The 20,170-nt window shown below is 44.3% G+C and overlaps 1 protein-coding gene and 1 pseudogene across 2 annotated transcripts in view; both read left to right on the top strand.

The window, feature by feature from the left end:
- The window catches only part of TGFBR3 (transforming growth factor beta receptor 3), a 339,353-nt gene that overhangs the window by 238,551 nt on the left and 80,632 nt on the right, over positions 1-20,170 (top strand). For both annotated transcript variants that reach the window (XM_085602172.1, XM_085602173.1), the window contains exons 7-12: positions 4,097-4,286; positions 7,294-7,586; positions 11,443-11,595; positions 13,413-13,550; positions 13,651-13,827; positions 15,708-16,004. In XM_085602172.1, coding sequence (XP_085458298.1) covers positions 4,097-4,286; positions 7,294-7,586; positions 11,443-11,595; positions 13,413-13,550; positions 13,651-13,827; positions 15,708-16,004 — 1,248 coding nt within the window. The remainder of the gene's footprint in view (positions 1-4,096; positions 4,287-7,293; positions 7,587-11,442; positions 11,596-13,412; positions 13,551-13,650; positions 13,828-15,707; positions 16,005-20,170) is intronic.
- On the top strand, positions 6,184-6,299 carry LOC146834675 (U4 spliceosomal RNA; annotated as a pseudogene).

The following is a 20,170-nucleotide window of genomic DNA, read 5'->3' as shown; positions in this document are numbered from 1 at the left end:
TCCTGCTGTGTATACTGTGTTCTCTTCAATGGTTGCCAATGAGATCCTTTAAAAAAGTGTCTTGATCATTAAACAGGAAAAAGCTTCTCTTTAAGAACTTGAAAAATGAATAAATAAAAAGTTGACATTGATAGTTGATTGCATGTCCAACGTGGCCTCCATATATAGATTACATGCATGATTTCTATCGAAGATTTTATTTTTGATTTTCTAGAGAAATATTTGTTTAGATTGCTATACCAAGAAATACGTTGTGGTTGTGTTTTCAATTCTACATACTTAGGGCTGCTTATGTTCTCCCTTCTTTTCTCTTTACTTGTAGCCATTACTTGAATTTTAGTTTATTGTTTCAATCTCGGTCTCATTTTTCCAAAACTGAAACAAATAAAGAATTCTTGAACCTGTCAGTTATACTTGCATGCATGCATCAGCCCTCCTAATGGTTTCCCACTGAGTCTGCTGCAGTGGTTCTTTCATCATTGCTTCTGCTCTGTCTCTGAGTATGGCTGAAATGCCGCAGACAGCGTGTTTTGCAGCACAATATGTCAGGTGTGTGACACCTTATTGCACTCATATGATGTCAATGGCTCTAATTGGACAGATTGTCTGGACTCTGTACATTTGAAGTAGAAATCTGGGTAGAGTTTGCAGGCAGGTACACCATGCACCAAAGACAGGGTCAGTAGTGAGGGTAAGGAAGTAGGCTATATTTATAGGGGAATTTTGCACAACACAAAGTTTGCCCCATGGCTTATCACCACTGAGCGTGGTCTCCCATCTTGAGTAGTAAAAGATGCCTTGCAACCAGACCAGTGCAAAGAGGTGTGATTATTCCTGCGCGTCTGACTAAAATGTAGGGGGTCTCCCCAGTATTCTGCTTTTGCTTCTACCTCCACTCCCTGTGTAGCAGACTCCTGTGTATTTGTAGAGCTATCGCCTGGCCAGCAGGAGGGTTCAATGTCCATTGATGTGTCCATATCTTTTGCCCAGTCAGTGATTTGACTGGTAGGCTCTTGTTCCTGTGACCGTCCCTACTTTCTGCTGTTCCTTAGTGATTGCTTACCTGGTAGTGGATGCAAACAAAAGAGCTAAATATTTGAGGAGCTCACGCACAGCCACTTTGCTATGCTCAGGTAGCTATGCTCATGCCAGCACCTGGCCTGCCGGGGCTGCAACGAAGACGATGTGTTGCCTCCCTCTCTGCGCAAACAAAAGGGGGATGATTTGAATCATTTGCTCCAGCGCCTCTTTTGTCTGCTGGCTACCACAAACTGCGTGTGGGCTATTGAGTGTCGGTGCCTGGGCACAGTGGGAGAGCGGGGATAATAATGCTAGTCCTAACTTTCCTAACAACTAACACATACAATCTTCACAGTAATGGAGATTATTATAATATCAGTTCAACATAGCATTGCAGGTGAGTTTATATCATGGAGAGTGACTATTACTCCAAGAAGTTCTGACTAATATCAGCCAATGAGAGTGAACCTCAACTTGCAGGAAGATTTCTTTGTCTCCTGGGGCGATTCATCATGGCTCTACCATGTCTCTACCTTGTACGCCGATCGCAGTCACCAAATCGAAGCGGCAGTTTCAGCAAGTACAGGACCGGAGGAGCGCAGTTGTATCTGATGAGGTTGGGTTTCTGAATTATCTCTCCTCCATTAGCGCTTCGATTGGGGAGGGGATAGCCCACAAAGGTATGTTTTGGCGTTTATGCATTGGCTTCCACTCTGCACCCTGCTTCCTGGTGGCTGTGGCCTACTGGAATCATTATCGTGCCATGCCATGTTCCACCCGCACTTACCACGTCTTGTGCCACATTTACTTCATCCTGAACGTCCTGGCGAATCTATGCCTGCTCCTTCTAACATACGTGTCCTCTACAGAGAACCCTGCGGTCCACGAGTTGGCCTTCACCAGGTTCATGATCTTCTCCCTCAGCCTCATGATTCTGAACTATCTCCCCTGGATGATGACTGGGTTAAACACTGTTAGTTCTGAAAACCATCCTCTGCACACAAGAACTTAATATGAAAACATCTGGATTGCTGATGTGCAGTGTACTATAAACTTCTGTGAATTTGTGAAAAATAATTTGAATTACAAACTGTGTGCTTCATGTCCTGGATGGCAAAGCTTCTGGAATGGCCTGTGCTAGGCTTTTACCTTAGAGATGGGGCAAACTCATGGCCACAGAGAGAAAACAGTCTGTTCCCCAAACTGTTGCTGTTTGTTCGCATTTAGTACTCTTACTTTCTTTGTCTACTTCCTTTGCTCCTATCCCCTCTCCCCTGAATCTCTCCCCTTGCCTGCTACACCGCCTAGCCCCCTGTCCTTTGTGCCCTTTCACTAAGCACTCCTTCTCCCCTTCTTGGGGAAGGATTCAATATTTATACTCTGGAGTCTCAGCGAAGCCGCTGAGAGTCCGCAGCGCCTAGGCAGCCACTCACAGTTGAGGTATAGTATGGCACCCCTAGCCAAAGCACTCCCTCTCCCCTTTTTGGGGAAGGATCCAGTATGTAGGCCTTGGAGTCTCAGAGACCCCTCTGAGAGAGTCCACTGTGTACAGGGAACCTCTCGCAACAGGGATGGGAAAATGATACCACTTCCCCTGGGATCACATCTTATTGGACTTTGGACGCAGCTTTGACTCGTCTACCGGCTTGTGTCCCCGTCACACCCCCTCCTCTTTCCATACTGTGTCTCTCACCCTCCCCTCCTCTTTCCCTCATTCATTCTCTGTCTACTTACCCTGCTCCTACCCCCCCTCCACTGAATCTCTCCCCTTGCCTGCTTTTTCCCTTATGTATATGTCCTTATTGTTTGTTTCGACCTTACATGTAACTATGTTGCCATGATCTAATAACTGTGTAACCTTTATAACGATGTAACCTGCAACTATGGTTTGATACTCATGTATAGCGCTCTGATACCTCCGGGTCTAGCCAGCGCTATATAAAACCTTTAAAATAAATAAAAATAAATAAATCTGTCCTAGTGACCTTCACCCTATCTCTCATTGTTGCGCATCGCCTACTATTTCTATATAGGAAACACTTAGTGATGACAGATGAATAAGAGCCTGCTCGTCATAAGCAGACCAGAGTATTAACACAACCATGTCAGCTTTACCTTGGTAGGACAAGACAGATCTGAGGTCCTGCCACCTGACTTCACTCTTTCTACACTGTCCAAGCATGTCCCCTCATTTCACTGCTAGGCCTCTTGTGCTTCCCTGATATTGTGCTACTCTTTTCCATGGTAACAGGAAATTCTTTGAGGGGTGACGTCACCAGAGTTAGCAGGGATAATGACATCAAAGCATTTAGAATACTCAAGTCTGAAGGCTGATGAGTTTGAAGGGATGCTGAGCCAGTCATTCCTCCTCTCCTCTCCTCTCCTTTGTGTGAACATATGTTGTTGCCTTATCGCCAGCTCTCCGAGCCCTGGTTTGTGCCATTCACAGCGATGTCTCTGTTATTATTAGTTATGAGGAAGCTATAGATATTACCATCAGATATTTCACAGCGCTGTCTGTCTTATGCAGGAAGCATTTTATTTTATTTATTTTTTTATTTTTTTACTCTGGACGATATTTTCATTATTTACAATCCATCTTCTCACCTTAGTGTGGATGGTGGAATTTTGTTGAATACTACACAGACCACAGGTGTGTGCCATTGCAATTCCAAGAAGAAAGTGATTAATACTACCAGAGCTCAGGCAGTAGCTTGTCTCCAGGAATGATCCCCTTTTAAGCTGCTTTTTTATTTTAGTAGACTTAATCTGTGCATCTCAGCAAATTAATTATAGCTTTGGCATACACACAAGTGTTTGGAAGGGAAACACAGTGTGCAATTAAACAATGCATAATGGAGTCCCTTATGTCAGATTCTTGACAAACACGGACTGTTTCTCTGCAGAGGACACAATGGTAAATTGAAAGGTTTATGTTGTGTCTAGTTTACTGTTATTGGCAGATGCCAAGTAGGTCTACTAAAATAGACTATAGATTGTAAAAGGATAAAACTGATAGAGTTCATATCCTTTGTGGTCAGAGCACAGCAGTCTAATGTACTATTTTCAAATGTAGGCACCTAACAGTATCGGCTTTGGAAAAGAGACGGAGCGGTCTATGACTATGAGCAAATCAGTAGAGCCAGGCATTCCATCGACTATGGAGAAGTTGATGAAGTGGGCATCTGACAATGGCTACAGTCCAGTTACTTCATACACCAAAACCCCTGTTGCTAATAAGTTCCATCTTAGACTTGAGGACCCAGGTAAGTGTGAGGTTATTATTTACGTGATATGACATAAGCACTTAAAACATTTCTTTGCATCTTTACTCATTATTTACCATTGTTGTATACTAGTAGTGACATAAACTACATCCCACAAGTTTTACTGCATGAACTTTTAAGAACATATTATTGCAAAGAATGGTAAAATATCATCTAATTTCTTTACTTTTTCAGTTTTCATACCAAAAAAAATTGTTATCATAGAAATGTAATAGTCTGTTTGTTTTGAAGATAAAATGAAATAATACTTTTCAGTCTCCAACCTCTCAGAAATAAGTAACAAATATGTGGTTGAATCTACCTCTTCACTGCAAATTCTGCATATATGTTTTAAATAGGTAACCAGTCACATTCCAAAAATTGATGAAACAAAATTTCCTATACACCGTACTACTATAGCAAGTTGGGCAGTCAGGTGTCACTGAGGTGAAGCCTGCTTGTAACGCTGTAGTTCATTTTTGGCTGTGGCTTCCCAGACAGGGTTTACAGTGTTGCAGTGATTATCCCAGGTCATCATAAGGGCACATTCAACTGCAACAAGGAAATATAAATCGCCCACTAATTCATTTTCAACTTCATGTGAGCCATGTTCCATCCACAGAACTTTGTAGTGAAACATAAAAGAGTGTTTTGGTTCTGCCAAATTGTTGGAGACCTTTTGCCTCTGCTAAAAGTAGCCTCCATCCATTTGGTCCAGTATGATTAGTTGTACTGGAGCATCCTGCCATAGGCTCCGAGCCTTTTTCAGATATTCCCCTTAATTCTATCGAATGAAAAAGTGCAGTGCACCACGATACCTGTTCTACATTGACTGAAGGCTGCACTGACTTTATATCAATCAATTAATAGAGATAACAATAAGCCTCTATCCCTCTGATTAAAGCCATGCAACCCAACTATGACAGTGCGAAATTTGCATTTCTGTTCCACTCCCAATAGTTTTTAATTAATTTATAATTAAATTCAGTGCCCAAATTACATACATTCAAAGACTGAAAATCTTCCTCCTCTTGGCACTTCAATTGTTCTCCCCCCTAACCAAATATTAAAATTATATGTTGATCACATATTACTATCTCAAAAAAGATAGGGTTTTGGTCATTTTTTACCGAGGATTGACTGGAAGATTTTTATTTTCCAGTACGTGAAAGAACAACTATAAACCATAATCTGCATGTTTGTTGCTCTGTAAATTTACTACCCAAATTCTGAAGAAAACTGCCCTAATTCAGGACAGACAAGCTTATTCAGTTGGAAAGGAAAGTTCCAACTGTCTTGTCTCAAATGTTACTTTAGCCTGATTCCCCCAGTGGTATATTACTAGAATACTGAGTCCTAAATATTGGCTATAAAACTATTGCAACTCCAAGAAATAAAGAAGAGGGGCGGGGAGCTGAAAAAAAGGGGTCCAGAGCCCGTGCCCCCACGTGAAGTATAAACCAAACCGGGGGTCACTGTTCCTAAAGGAAGAAAGGCCGGTCTACGGTGTAGAAGAAAGAGTCAGCTAGACTCTTACTTATTGTCCTCACACATCCCAAGGGATGATGAAGCATGACATACCTTTGGATGTGTGAGGGCAACAAGTAAAAGTCCTACACTCGACATTCTGACATGCATCTTCTCCGGTATGGCTCTTCTGTGAGTTTCTCCAAAATATCTTTGATCTTGTCTGGATTGCAGCATCATTTTTGCATTCCAAGATTTGGAGGCATTAATTACCTTCTTTGCAAATCAATCTATCAATTAGCTTACTTGAAAAAGCATGCCCCTTATTTTAAATTGATCCGTATAAGAATGCTGCTGATGATATTGAGCACCTTCTTATGTTGGCCTCAACTCTCTTTTAGTGAATGTCATGATCTGAGTATGGAGAGCAAGCTTTGCATAGTGGAAGTATCATTGCCAGTGATGTACAACCGAGGTGCAATAATTACTAATTGAAAACTTTACCCAATACCCACAAACAAATTGAAAATGAACAGCGAGTACGTTGCACATTGGTGACAAGTAGGGAGGGCATGCTGTAAAAGTTGTACAGACGTCAGTGCTTACAGTTCTCAAAGCATACAAAGGCTTAGAAAGAAGCTAAAAGTACCAACTGACATTGCATTGTTCTAATGTCTTAGTAAACAAAGAAAAACAAATTGAAGATCTACCAAGCATACACTTTACTGCTGGCCATGCCAGAGCTTTCTTCTCACGTCACCAGTGTCTGTGGAAAGACAATTCAATCTGTTGATTTGGATCCAGACTGGATTAGTTGGCTATATGGTGACACACTTCACTCCCTGAGCAACAGAGGATAGCTACGTAGAGTTGGAAAACCTACTTTTATTTCAAGGAGGCATTACGATTGATTGGAAGATATTTCATCCAGTTTAGAAGTGAAGGGATTCAGTTTTCTGTCCTCGGTTCCTAGGACCTGACTTGCTAATGGGGACATTTCAGGGACTTGCCTAATGCTGCTAAATATAACCCATCTCTCATTTGGAAAATTAGAATTGGATTTTGAGGAAGAAAGAATAATGCTTTTGTGCTCTTGTCTCTCTTGTCACTCAAATTCACACAATCCCTGTTGAAGAAGGGCATTTAAGGGGCATGTCCTTAGTGTTAAAATGCAAAAGGCTAATAAACCTTGATAACTGCTTACTATCCTATTAAGATCTTTGTTTTTCTTGTGAACATGATGTGAACAATAATGTGCCATACTTACATTTCTTTTGCAGGAAAAAACACAATTACAATACAACAAAAATGTAATCTCTCAGAGATTCAATACTGACGCCTAAGTCAAAATCAAAGAAAAGATAATTTAATGTCTGAACCAAAGTTGTAACTATAAATGTTGTGTTATATTTGTGTGTTGTTTCTAATTAAAACATTAAAGAAGTATTATTTGTGTTTGATATTTGTTAATCAAATGTTATAACTTTATTTCTTTCAGTTGTGGTCTTGTCAGTCTAATGTGTCTCACATTTTCTTCTAGTGGAGATGAATGATGAAGATCACATTATTCCTCCCGAGCTAACAGAACTTCTAGGTTTAAGTCCTAACTTAAGGGATGGCTTTGTAGTTCCATTTCACATCAACCGAGAAGTGAATGACAGGATAGAAGAAGGGATGCCATCATCAAGACAGATGATCCATGGGCACGGCATTGAGGATCTCTTAACCAATCATAAACATTCTGAGGAAGTGCAAGGAAATGTAAATGTGGACCTCTTTGTCAAGTGTGACAATCAAATGATGCTGGTGACAGTGGAAAAGCAAAGCTTGCAGGTAGGTGGTGCTTAATGATAGAAAATAGCTACCAGGTGTTATGTTATGTGATGTTAATAAAAACTTCTATAGCGCACGGTCACCCGGAGGTTTCATGGCGCTAATCATGAGTAGTGTCGCCGCAGATCGAACTATGCATAGGCTTGCTCAAACAACCAGGTTTTCAGAGCTTTTCTGAAACCCAGGAGGTTGTCGCAGCTCCTGAGTGCCAGGGGTAGGGAGTTTAGAATTTAGGGGCGAGGTAAGAGAAACGGCACCCTCCTTGCCGTTTGCGTTTAATGGTCAGGGTGGTTAACAGGTGAAGGTGAGCCGATCGTAGACTTCGATGTGGCACGTGCTTTATGATCATGCTGCTGATGAATTTGGGGCTGTTACAGTGCAGGGCCTTAAAGGCTAAACATCCTGTCTTAAAGGCTACCCGTTGGGCCATCGGTAGCCAGTGGAGTTTAAGCAGCCCAGGTCTGGCAGACAGCCATTTAGGCTGTATATGGATAAGTCTTGCTGCCTTGTTCTGAATAATAATAATCAATCACTCAATCAAGCAGGATTTGTAAAGTGCGGCTAATCACCTGTGAGGATATCCAGACGCTGAGTGCTGTGATACTTCCTAGTGGTTAGATGAACAGCCAGGTCTTGAGGTCCTTAGGTGCAGGGGGAGGTGTTCCAGGACTTCACAGTGAGGTGGGAGAAGGAGCGTCCTCCACTGTTGCTTTGGCAGATGCGAGGGGTGCGCGAGGAAGAGTGAGGTGGAGCGCAGGAGTCTGGAAGGCCAGTGGAAGTTCATGCAGTGGGTGATGTACGCTGGGCCTTAATTGTGGAGGGCTTTGCAGGTGTGGATCAACATCTTGAAGTGGCATTTCTTCTGAATGGGGAACCAGTGGAGCTTCTTCAGGAGGGGTGATGTGGATCCATCTGGGAAGGTCGAGGAGGAGTCTGGCCGCTGAGTTCTGTATGGTCTGCAGTCTTTTCAGGAGGTGCTTGATGATCCCTACATATAGTGCGTTCCCGTAGTCCAGCTGGCTGGTGATTAGGCTTGAGTGATCGATTTTAAAGAATCACTTGCTTTTATATGTCGCAAAATACTGCACCTCTTACTTATTATGAGTGGCCTCATAACTCAGATAGGGCTGGTAACATCAGTTACTGGCCCCATCCAAGATATGAGAACCGGGAGAACATTGTGGATTGTTTTACTTTCAGACACAGATTTGAGCTGCTGCTGTGTGAAACTCAGGGGGAGAAAATGACCAATTTTACTGGTAATTCCTCATTTCCAAGTGGAACCAAAACATAATGGGCCAAATTTTCTCCAGCTTGGAATTACCAGTATCCTGGGTATCAGTAACAATGGATGGGTTGGGAAATCTCAGGCCATTGTAACGAGGCCTAAGTGTTGTAAACAGTACATTGGTTGTTAAACAATTTACTTATCTCATAAGGATGGAAGGCTGAAATTCAAACTCAGATCTCCAGAACACTGCATGTGTCAGTGGCAAAGGATCAGCACACTGAGCCATCCTCCCATACCCAACAGTTTTTTCAGAGACAACACATATGACCTTGGTTTTCTACAGCTGTCTTTTCAAGGTTGTTTAAAGAAACACATTGACAATGTTGTCCTATACGTTGTTTCTATGCATTATTTACCAATTTAATACAGTATATATGGTAGGAATGTTATACTTATTTTGAAAAGCCTCAAATGCAGGAATAGGTAAGCTATATATTAGCCCAATAATGCTGTAACCTGGATTAAGCTGGCGGGTGCCAGTTGTCTAGGTCTCGGTCTTACCGACATTACCATTATAGAATGAGTACTTAAGATGCAGTCTTGGGACGATTCTAAGTGGTTTAATACAGTAGTTTAAAGACCATTGTAGACTCTCGCCATACATTTAGAATTTTGAGTCCTATCAGCTTCTGAACTGGACGGCTAATAAGCTGTGATAAAATCCGAATATTACACAGGTTAATAATGTAAGCTTTCTGCGTTGTTCCTGAGGCTTGACTACAGTAACACCACTGGGGCCTAGTCACAAAGTTATCTTCTGTTGTAAACATACATTTACAGCTGAAAATATATGCATTTTTGGCTGCCAGAAATTCATAAATGGGTTTTCTGCTGGGGTAAATGCATTTGCTATTGCGAATCGTGGCAGAGAAACCTGCAGAGGTAAATAGGACCGGCTCTAGGGCGGTGTGACCGTTACAGCCGAACCTTGTGCCGACCTGGGGGCGGCGCTATGTTTAGTAATAACTTATAATTTTTAAAACGCAGTTTTAAGGCAACAAAAAAATTTCGATATAACTCTGGGTATTAATGTTTCTGTTGAAGACAGATCGAGTTTTGTCTAGTGGAAGGTTGACTCGTCATAAAGTAGCACAGAGGGTTAAGATGCCTGCTGCAAAGAAGTGTACCATGCAGATCACAAAACTGTATTTAATATGGATGGCTCGGTGGGCTACTGCTTTTGTCACAGAGATGCTTTTGTTACTTGTAGTTCATAAATTACAATCCCACTGCGACCTATGAACTGTCATCGAAGGGCTGCATGCAAAGTGCAAGGAATAGAGACAAAACCCTATGTTTTCCCCCAGTCTTTCATTATCCTAATGTTGATTAAAAGGGTTAGTTTGAATATAAATACATTCCTATCAGTCAAGCCATCCCCAACCACTGTGGTATATTTTAAATACAGAGTTTGTGCTTTTCCAGAACAAACACTATTAAGCTATACTGCCTACTGCTATGAATGAAGGGATTCCTACACCTTGTAATACTCATTGTGTTGTGTAACATTTCTCATAGACTGATTTAAACACCTATGATTTACTGTCTCGGTATAATGTGTGTGTGATATAAAGTGCTCTGACATTCTACACTGGTATGTGTAGCACTGTTAAACAAATGAGAGAGGGGCTATGGAGACATGAGGGGCACAGTTGGAGGGTGATAGTGAGGAATCCGTGGAGAAAGAGGTCTTTGGGGGACGCCAACAAAGATTGCTAAAACTCACCCTGGTGGTGAATGCCACTCAAAGGATGAGTAGTGGAAGTTCCAAGGTGTGGTTTGCCTTGGAAGTTTGGAAACGCTCCGAAACATGTATGTTTCTAGACATTCCCAAACCTTGATGCAACATCTTCCCACTCTCCAAATGCTCATAAATTGACCAGAATGAAAAAGGGAACAGAACATCGCCACGTTTGCTGGGGGTGTTATGGAAGAGATTTTTCTAGGAGGAAACATATTTCCTCTACAGAGAAAAAAATGTGTTTGCACAGGAGGCTCTATTCCCACCGTGAATAAATCTAGGCAGTGACGAAATCCGCGCAAACGAAGTCCATGGAAATAGTGTACATTGGTTTGTGTTGAGTTTTTAGCAGTATCTGTATGTTTTTCAAAGCATCAGAGGGGGAAGCAAGGTAATCATGCAGCTGCTCTGCACTCTTCTTTAAACCAAGTTTTTTAGGTGTTCTCCATTGCGTGTCATTACTATACCGGGACATCTCCTGTTAGGAGAAAAAACCTGCAGTGGCCTCTGAACGAGAGCCCTGGCACTTAATGTTTTACAAATTAAGCGTTGTGTAACACTAATATAAACTAATCAACAACAAACACACTGAATCAAGATCCTGCGCAATTGGCCATTAAGCACACAATGAAGCAATATCAGCAAAGAAAACTATATAGAAATAAATTGTATTATTAGATACTTAAAAAAATTGTATTCTTTGAAACAACATGTATCCCTTAGGATATTTTAGCTTCTTCATCATAGTTATGCAAAATGTTTTTATGCAGTCATTTTAGGGTACACAGACTTGTCGTCAATTCTTGTGATTTCTTCCTGTTCAGGCTTGTGGATACATGGGGACCGATCTTTCTCTCCGCGATCCTTCCTGCAAAGCGAAGATGAACGAGACGCATTTCATCCTGGAGTTTCCATTGAACAGCTGTGAGACGGTGCAACACCTGGATTCAGCAGATAGTGTCGCTTACTTTAACAGCGTAAGTCGCTTTCAACAGTTTGCAGAAAACATTACAAGCCTCAATGCCTACTGAAAAATCTGGTTCGGACATTGGCAAAAATGGCTTTTACTTCATTGCACAGCTTTTACTCGCTTTACAAAAAGCTTGCCTTGCATGCATTAAGTACCTACAGCTGTCATATTCTCACATAAGATTGCTTACATTAGCTCAAGTAGGCAACTTGTACACTGAATGCACATTTGCGCTACAGATTTCCGTCGAATGTTGTCCTTGTAATTTCAAACGGGGGTCCACTCTGCCACCATACAATTCCCTACAAAGGTCCACGGTGGTCTGCTCCACCTCGCCTTCCTGATCCTACCACAGCCAACATGTGACACAGCTCAGTGAAGGCTTTTACTCTGAAATCAGCAAGTTCAATAAAAACAAAATCTTTAACAGGTTGGTTTAAAAAGCTTGAAAAGTCATTAAAGGTACCTGTTTGGTGCCTGTTGGATGACTCAGGTCTACCTACCTTTGAGGGTGGAGGTGCTATCCCATGTTTATTAAATCTAAAGGGCTTGTGTTTAACTCAGGATTTTTTTATATTTGGTCGGGAACAACCTAGGGCCTCATCTTGAGTCGGGTGAAGATTCAGCCCGGCCCATTTCCAAGTCCTACTGCCTGCTGGAGTGCACCCAGAGACACATTTGTACATGGGAACAGGACAGAATAGGAAACCACTTGTAAGATTGGAGCTTGTTATCCCGGGGCCCAATGTTATTCCACATTCTGACCCGGTTACTCATTATAACTGGGAATTGGAGTGGAGATACAGGCCCAGAACAGCAATCTCTGACCCTGGTATCCTCACATTCACTTACCAGCTGACTCACAATGGGGCCCTAGACCCTGAAACTTCATTTGTAATTATATGAAGAGAAGTCCCAGTATAGCTGGGGGTGCTAGAAACATGTCATAGGTCATAAAGGTAGGTGTAAATAGTAATATTAACATCTCTAGTTTAGCCGAGAATTCCAAACCGAGAAGATGCCCCCGCGCGTGAAATGGTTGCATCAGTGGTGTGCGCGCTCCATTCCGGCCCCTGCAGCCAAACGCGTGACCTCACTTCACCCTTCTCTTCTGTGGAAGAGACAAAGATCTCCTTCATGCCGTGTTTAATGTTGGGAAGTGGAAGAAAGTCGACAATTACAGGCCTATTTCTGCTCTGACATTCCCTGAAAGAATGGACTTTGAATTCAAGGAGGCATTTTAGAGTTTTGCCCCGTTCGATGTCACTGTTTTAAACGGTTGTTTGTGAAGACGAATTTCAAACTTTTCTTCTGTGATCATTAGTCACCGATTAGAGTTTTCTGGGAGGTGACATATTGTGCTTAAGTGTGCAGAAGGTGGTTTTCCGTGCACGTAACACGATTTTTGCCCTTTGAAAAAAGTAGTATTGCTGCATCAAAAAAAGAGTAATGTTACTTCTCTGTACTGGAAATCCTTGCCTATTGGCAACAGAGTTTTGTTGATACTAAAGTTTCACATTTCCATGTGGAAAAGCATGCTGAAACGCTGTTTTTTATGTTATTCCCCATCTAATTATAACTTTGCTGTCAAACCCTGATTAACGGGTGCGTTAATGCAATTACTGGAAGGGAGGCTTTACCACTGAAGCCAGACTCGCTCTAAATAGGGCTCTAAGTGCAGCATGCTTCTTACTGGATCTATAAAATAATTTATTTATTCTGCCTACACTTATTTATAAAAGGCATAAAGCATTGATCAATAAATGTGGTGTGGACATAGAGATTGATATTGACTCTTCTTTTTGGTATCCTGTTTACGAGCAGATCACTATACCATATCCCCATGGCGAGGGAAGCGGCTGGCCTGGTGAATACGAAGACACCGAGTCCGGAGACAATGGATTTCCAGGAGATACCGATGAAACAGAACCAGGGTTGCCTTTCAGACCTGAAATTGTGGTGGTAGGTGTTTGTGACTGGTGCATCAATCGTGTTGGCTTGCTGCTTTTACTGAATGAGTGTATGTATGTGTGGTGATCGTGTCTGTTACTTCTCATTTTAGTTCAACTGCACGCTGCCTCAAGAGAAGAAAACAGACTTCGATCCCTTCTTGTTTGTGTTTCCTGACACACACCTCTCAGCAGTTACCTTCAACATGGAGCTGTATAAAACAGTTCTCTTTCTCACTCCTTCGCAAGGTGTCTTTGCAGTTGCTGAAAATGGACAGGTTTACGTGGAGGTAATGTACACCATTAGCACTTTCGCTACCAGCATTTTGTCCTGTTGCTGATTTTTAAGCATTGATCAATTGCCTCATACAAACGTGTGTTTGATTGTTTTAGAAAGAGACTGTAAGGCCCTGTGGATACTATTGTAAGCCGGTGTTAGATGTTTAAACTTAATAGTAAGATAATATATACAGGCAGGAACAGAAAAGTAAATTTCCTGGATATAGGTAAAATATAAAACTGTTCCTTCTTGAGCTGGGAGTTTGCAGAAGACCCATGTAAACCACTTGATAGGTTTACTAACCTAAGTTGACAGACTAGTACATGAGCTTAAATCCACTTACATCCTAGTTGACGAAGAAACAGTCCATGCGTTGCTATTTTGAGTACCTACACCAGGTAACCTCATTTATGTTCATGCTACGCTCTATGGCTTGAACCCGGTCATGTCACAAAAGGCTGATCCTGTCATACATAAGTCTAATTGGCCGAAAATCAGTCAACACATGCACAGCTCCTACTCAGACATCATATCCAGCAGAGATAATGATGCGTTGAGCTTCGGGGCTCAATAGGACATCTGTTTGCAATATCAATCAAGTTATTGGCATGATTCACCCTGTGGACCATTTCATAGCCATCTAGCTCACATATGCTTTCAGCATCATTGTACTGCACTCTAGTGCAGTCGCAACAGACTTGTTCAATAAATAAACTCACCAAAGAAGTATTACTACTCTCTCCTTTTTTAGTCTGTTCCTGTCTTCTCTCTTGGTAGGCATCAGATCTTCCACTCAATCACAGTGAGGGGTAGTCCAGGCCTTGACGCTCCTTGGCAGCTCTTTGACGTATGCTCCAGGAGCTGAAGTGAGATGTTCATAGTATAACTGGCGCCTTCCTGTACTCCAGAACTGGCCAAGACTCCACCCATTGTCTTTGAATCAAGGCCGATGGACAGGTATTCATGGCTTCGCCCTGAGTGCCAGGCTCCATAGGGCGAATCAGGGACTCCACTCAATTGCCTGAGTTGTGTTGAACTTCCGAGGAGGTTTCAGCGTGTTGACTGTGTATATTTCCCAATCTATTTAAATAATATTTGGGTCCTCAGAAGCACACATTACTTCCTGGGATCATGGATAATCCCAAGTGCGCTGTGAAGCCAGGTCACCCATTTAATTCACGTCGGATATACTTTTTGATTGTTTTCCTGTGTCCTTGGTGCACTTTTTATGTCAACTTTATCAATAAATTGTCTGTTTTTAATGACACTCTCAGCTTCCCCACTGTGCTGAAAGGGAAATAAAAGGTATCAGAGAATTGGAAGCTTGTCAACCACTAGGCGTGGTTTGGGTCTAGGCCCACAGATTTCGGCTGAGGCTGCCACTGAGCGATCCTCGGTTTGGCGACTGTGCACAGGCAGGGGCTTCCTGGAGGCTGTCTGTATTATTATTATTATTATGTATAATTAAATTTGTTAAACGTAAGGATACTTTTCCTACATCCAGTATCTTTTGGTGTGTTCTAAAATTCGAATGGTGCAGACACTTATCGCAAGCTCTCTGTGGGACTTCACTTTTTTAAGCTGAACAACCAGATGGCTATCATGGTAGCGTCTAGTGATGTAATCTGGCATACATCTGAATCCGCACATCTGTAATGATGTGCTAAAAAGACCAAACAAGGATCAACAGTACCCAATTCGTTAAGCCCAGAAGGTTCGTATGCTGAGATGGCTATGCCAAAATTTAAACTTGTGACCCATAAATCAAGGCAGATGTCAGCAGGGGACCTTAAATCACTTGATAACTTTTTTTCTTTTTATGCTTAAGAACATTGTATAAAGGATCTCAGTTTTGCTAAAAAGGCACCCCGAAATGTTTTCTTTCTACAGGTTTCGCTAACACGGGCTGACAAAGAACTGGGATTCGCCATTCAAACGTGCTTCATCTCTCCTTCTTCGAACGCCAATGTGATGTCAGATTATACGATTATCGAAAACATTTGTCCGAAAGACGAGTCTGTTAAATTCTACAACGTACAGAAGGTCAGCCCTGTGTTTCCAGTACAGATGGACACAAAGAGGTTCAGCTTTATTTTCAAACCCATGTTCAACACGTCACTGCTCTTCCTGCACTGTGAGCTGACTTTGTGTACCAAGCGACAGAGCGACACCCAAGACCTACCACAGGTCAGTCTTTTGTTGTGCAGTTTGACTTGCCTGTTCTTCCCTGATTCTCGTCGCACTATAGCATTCCACAGCCCTCCACAACACACAAAATCTAAGTTATTGTACAATGTTGATAATTACTTTTTGTAAAGTGCACTATACCAGAGCCTAAGCATAGAAATCTGCAGGTTTGTGAATGGGAGTTGCTTCTCTTCAAACTGTTTTTGTACACCTGATCTTTTTGTAGTTTGAGAAACCTCTTCTATTAGTCCCCTAGAAACTGTGAGGCTCTTTGAGCATTTTTAAAACCCAATTTCCACACTCACTGTGAAACCAGTGGCACATGGTCCACACCTCTTGTTCATTCAGGGAGAGGTGCTACTGTGTGACCCTGCAGACACCACTTTTTTCTCACCTACTATGAATTACAACTGTGGCTAGTTCTGTATCAATTTTATTTTTACATCTTCACAAAGTGTGATACTTAAGCAAACAGCGTGAAATGTAGCTCACGCGCATATTATTTTAAAAAGCAATTCATGCTATCTCTTGCATAATGTATGCAAGCTAAATTGTATGCGTACCCTCCTAGTCAAGCCAAAACAATAACATGTCTAAATATGGCGCAAACATGAACATGAACTCACTCTGCTAAAATGTTTTGTAAAAGCAGGTACCGACATGTGACTCAGTCCATACATGAGTGGCACTGTTCAAGGAGCAGCCACTGGCATTGCTTTTCTTGTTTTCAAGATGTCTGCCCCAGGATGTCCGATACGCATTCCTTCCAATGTGATAATTTCCATCCTGCTCCTACCCATAAATGTGAGCACAAGTAATTATAAGCTATCAGGAACCAGTCCCTTTGTACACTCTGGACTTAGGAAGGAATTCTACAGGAGGCTGTGACTTCCCTTGGGGCTGGGACCAAGCCAGTGTGACTTTCAAGAAGCTTAAAACTAGTACTCAGGGAATATGAGGTAGTCTTGTTGATCATTGCAACATCCATGATAGGGACACTGAGGCCACAGGCGAGGCCCATCTGGGAGACTTGCCATTCAGGAAATGTTGTGTTGACTCAGAAGAGTGACAGCAAGAAAACAAGGCATGCTGGTAGCACGCAGGAACGAAACATGGCATGTAAGAAAGAAAACTTTGGCGCATTAGGGACATTTGTGTTTGTCAATTTCAGAAATAACGCCCTCCTCTTTTGGGTAATTGTTTCTTAAATAGAAAAGACATGCCAATGTGCCAGTAGCACCTTTGGAGTAAAGGTGGGCCAGATATGGTGGCCAGTCTGCTGCTGGGGAGGTGGAGGAAGGAGCACCACCACCTGAGTGGCTTGCACAGACTGCGGGCTGTACTCCTAATCACCTATCCTGTCTTTTCTATACCATTCTCTTGTTATTTTAATCTCTAGAGTAATCAGAAAGACCAAGGGCAACCACACTCATGATTCTAACAGCATGGTTGGCAAGTTAAATGCGGCTCTCCACACTGCACCAGATTTCCTTGAGGCTTCTCTTCAAAATGTCATTCCCCCCGTATCTTCAAGACGCACCATCCTTCATAGTGAGAGTCTAAAAGACAGAATTCAGAATTCACAAACTGGATTCCCATGGTTAAGTTATAGAATATTAAGAACTGTTTCTGTTTACATATGATCAGAAAGGCTACTATACCACTTTCTGTGCCTTCTTTTCTTCTTTATCAAACCTGCTCCTAACAAAGAAGTTTGGCATTGCGCAAATCTTTTTTCTGCCTTTCCTCGGGGTCATCTAAACAAGACTATAGTTAATGATGGCGTTACATCTCACATGACCTTCGCATCGAATTTATTTTTATTTTTGGATTTATAGTTATTTGTTTTTCATTGGGAACATTTCAAGACCTCTAAATATTGCACCAGGGAACGTATATTCATTTAACGTAAGAGATGGGGCATAAGCGTCACTAAATATTGGTTCCAGCGCTAATCTGAAACGTAGCCAGACTATCTTTAACATTGTGTATGTTCAAAGTGTGACAATGCTCTATGCCATTCAAAGCGCCATAATCACAATATGCTGAACAATCAGTCCCCAAGAGGTGGGGAATTTGCTGAACACAAGCATAAGCAAAAAACACATCTAAACTACACTACTTGGGGCGTGGCCAAGATGGCGGGGTGAGCGGACGCTTCCTCCCGTAGCTCCTCCGGCCCGGCCAAGCTAGAGCCCTTTTCTTATGCTCTTCTCCCCCCGCTGAGGCTCAGCGCGGGAGCGGAGCGTGGCGGAGCATCAGGGGTGCACATTGGTGCTGTTTTGGTTCGGATCGCCTCGGGGGAACCCCCCCAAAAGTTCGATTGAGATCAAGGAACGACGACGGCGAGCCCGAGGGGCGGAGCGCATTGGAGAGCTGTCCGGGCGCCTCGGCTGGGCCTGGTGCTGAAAGTTGCGCTCTGGAGGGGATCTGGCCCGCCGCTCGACGGTGACTGAAGGAGCCTTGCGGGAAGGGACCCGACGGTGTGGAAGGCTTGGGACGGGTGCCCCGGCACTCAGACTGGTGACGGCGACACCTCGCACTGCGGAGGCCCTAACCCCTAGCCGAGGTACAGCGGACTCCCTGATGGGGTTGGACCATCTGGGCCCCTGTGCGTGACAGACGGGGGCCGGTGGTGGAACTTATTTTACTGTGGGGTGCCTCGGGGGCCCCGGTGGTGTCGTCGGGCCTGGTCGCTTTGGCCTGCTCCGCCCGGCCGCCATTTTGTCCCCGAAGGAGCAGTGGTGGCAGCCTTCGCCGGAGTCCTGGCTGCTGGATGCAAGCGACCCCCGCTGCTGCTGGGCTGACTACCGAAGGGATGTGCTGATGAGACCCCTCCGCTGCGGCCCCCTTGGTTGTCTCACACAAGCTCTTGCAGCTGACGGTGACCGGACTGGGCCGCCATTTTGTCACCTGTGACGCAGCGACTTCACTCGTGGGGGATACCCAGGTTGAGTGCTAGCCGGCGGCTGAGCATCCCTGGAGCGCCTGGATCGGTGCCCGACTGCGGAGCTAGCGATGTCTGGAAGAGGAGGCCCGAAGAAAGGGGACCGTACCCTGCCGGACATGCTTGGCAGGGCCCAGCACTTGCGGGACAGGACGCAGCCCTCACCGGGGCCCTCCCGGGCTCCGGCGGATGTGACTGGAGGGGAGCCACCCGTCACGAGGGCCTTTATGGAGGAACTGTTTAGCTCCCTCAGGGAGGACTTCCAGACACTGAAGCGGGAGGTGGCCAGCGAGGTCCGAGAAGTGCGCAGGGAGGTGGAGGGCCTTGGCGAGCGTGTGGAAGCGGTGGAGACGGAGGGCCAACAGCGAGCGGAGGAGATAGTCCACCTCCAGCAGGACGTTCTTCGCCTCCGGGAACAGTGTGTGGAGCTTCAGGCCCACTCTGAGGACCTTGAGAACAGATCTCGGAGGAACAACATCCGAGTGCGTGGCGTGCCGACTGCGGACGAGGGGTCCGATCTGGGGAGCTACCTGCGGGCCCTGTTCCGAGAGATCCTGGGGGAAGCTGCGGACTTTCCCATCAGCATTGACAGGGCGCATAGGGTTGGCCGGCAGCGCCAGTCATCGGCACCTCCACCGGACATTCTGGCCTTCCTGCCCGACTTTCCACTAAAGGAACGCATCATGGCTGAAGCCCGCAGGAAACAGCCCCTGACTTTCCGGGATCGGCCGGTGGCGCTTTACCAGGACCTCTCCGCCATCACTCTGGAGAAACGCAGGTCCTTCAGGATTGCCACTGACTTTTTGCGCGAGCATGAGACGCCGTACTCTTGGGGTCACCCCTTCCGCCTAATTTTTCGGTGGAATGGAGTGTTACACCAGCTACGCTCCTTGCAAGACATTTGTGGTGTCCTGGGGCTCACGGCGGCGGAGGAGGAGGGAGCTACGCCGTCGTGGAGGTCCTCGGAGAGACGAAACCGGCGGAGGTCAACGAGGCGGCGCTCAGCGACCAGTGTGGGGCGCCCGGACTCCCCTACCATCAGAGCGGACATGGCCGACGCCCTGAGGGCGGCGGCCGGGGACTCGACCGGCTCCTCTAGCGTGGCCTTGACGGCCTAACACACACTCCGGGGGGAGATGTCTTTAGCTTCTTTACATGCTTGGTACGGGGCGGGGGGGTTGGGGGGGAGCGGTTGGAGGTGAGTGGCTGGACGTCCACT

Source organism: Triturus cristatus, chromosome 4_2 (genome assembly GCF_964204655.1).
Source record: "Triturus cristatus chromosome 4_2, aTriCri1.1, whole genome shotgun sequence".
Classification (NCBI taxonomy): Eukaryota; Metazoa; Chordata; class Amphibia; order Caudata; family Salamandridae; genus Triturus; species Triturus cristatus.
The sequence above is the reverse complement of the archived record's forward strand: the minus strand, read 5'-3'. Positions and strand labels throughout refer to the sequence as shown.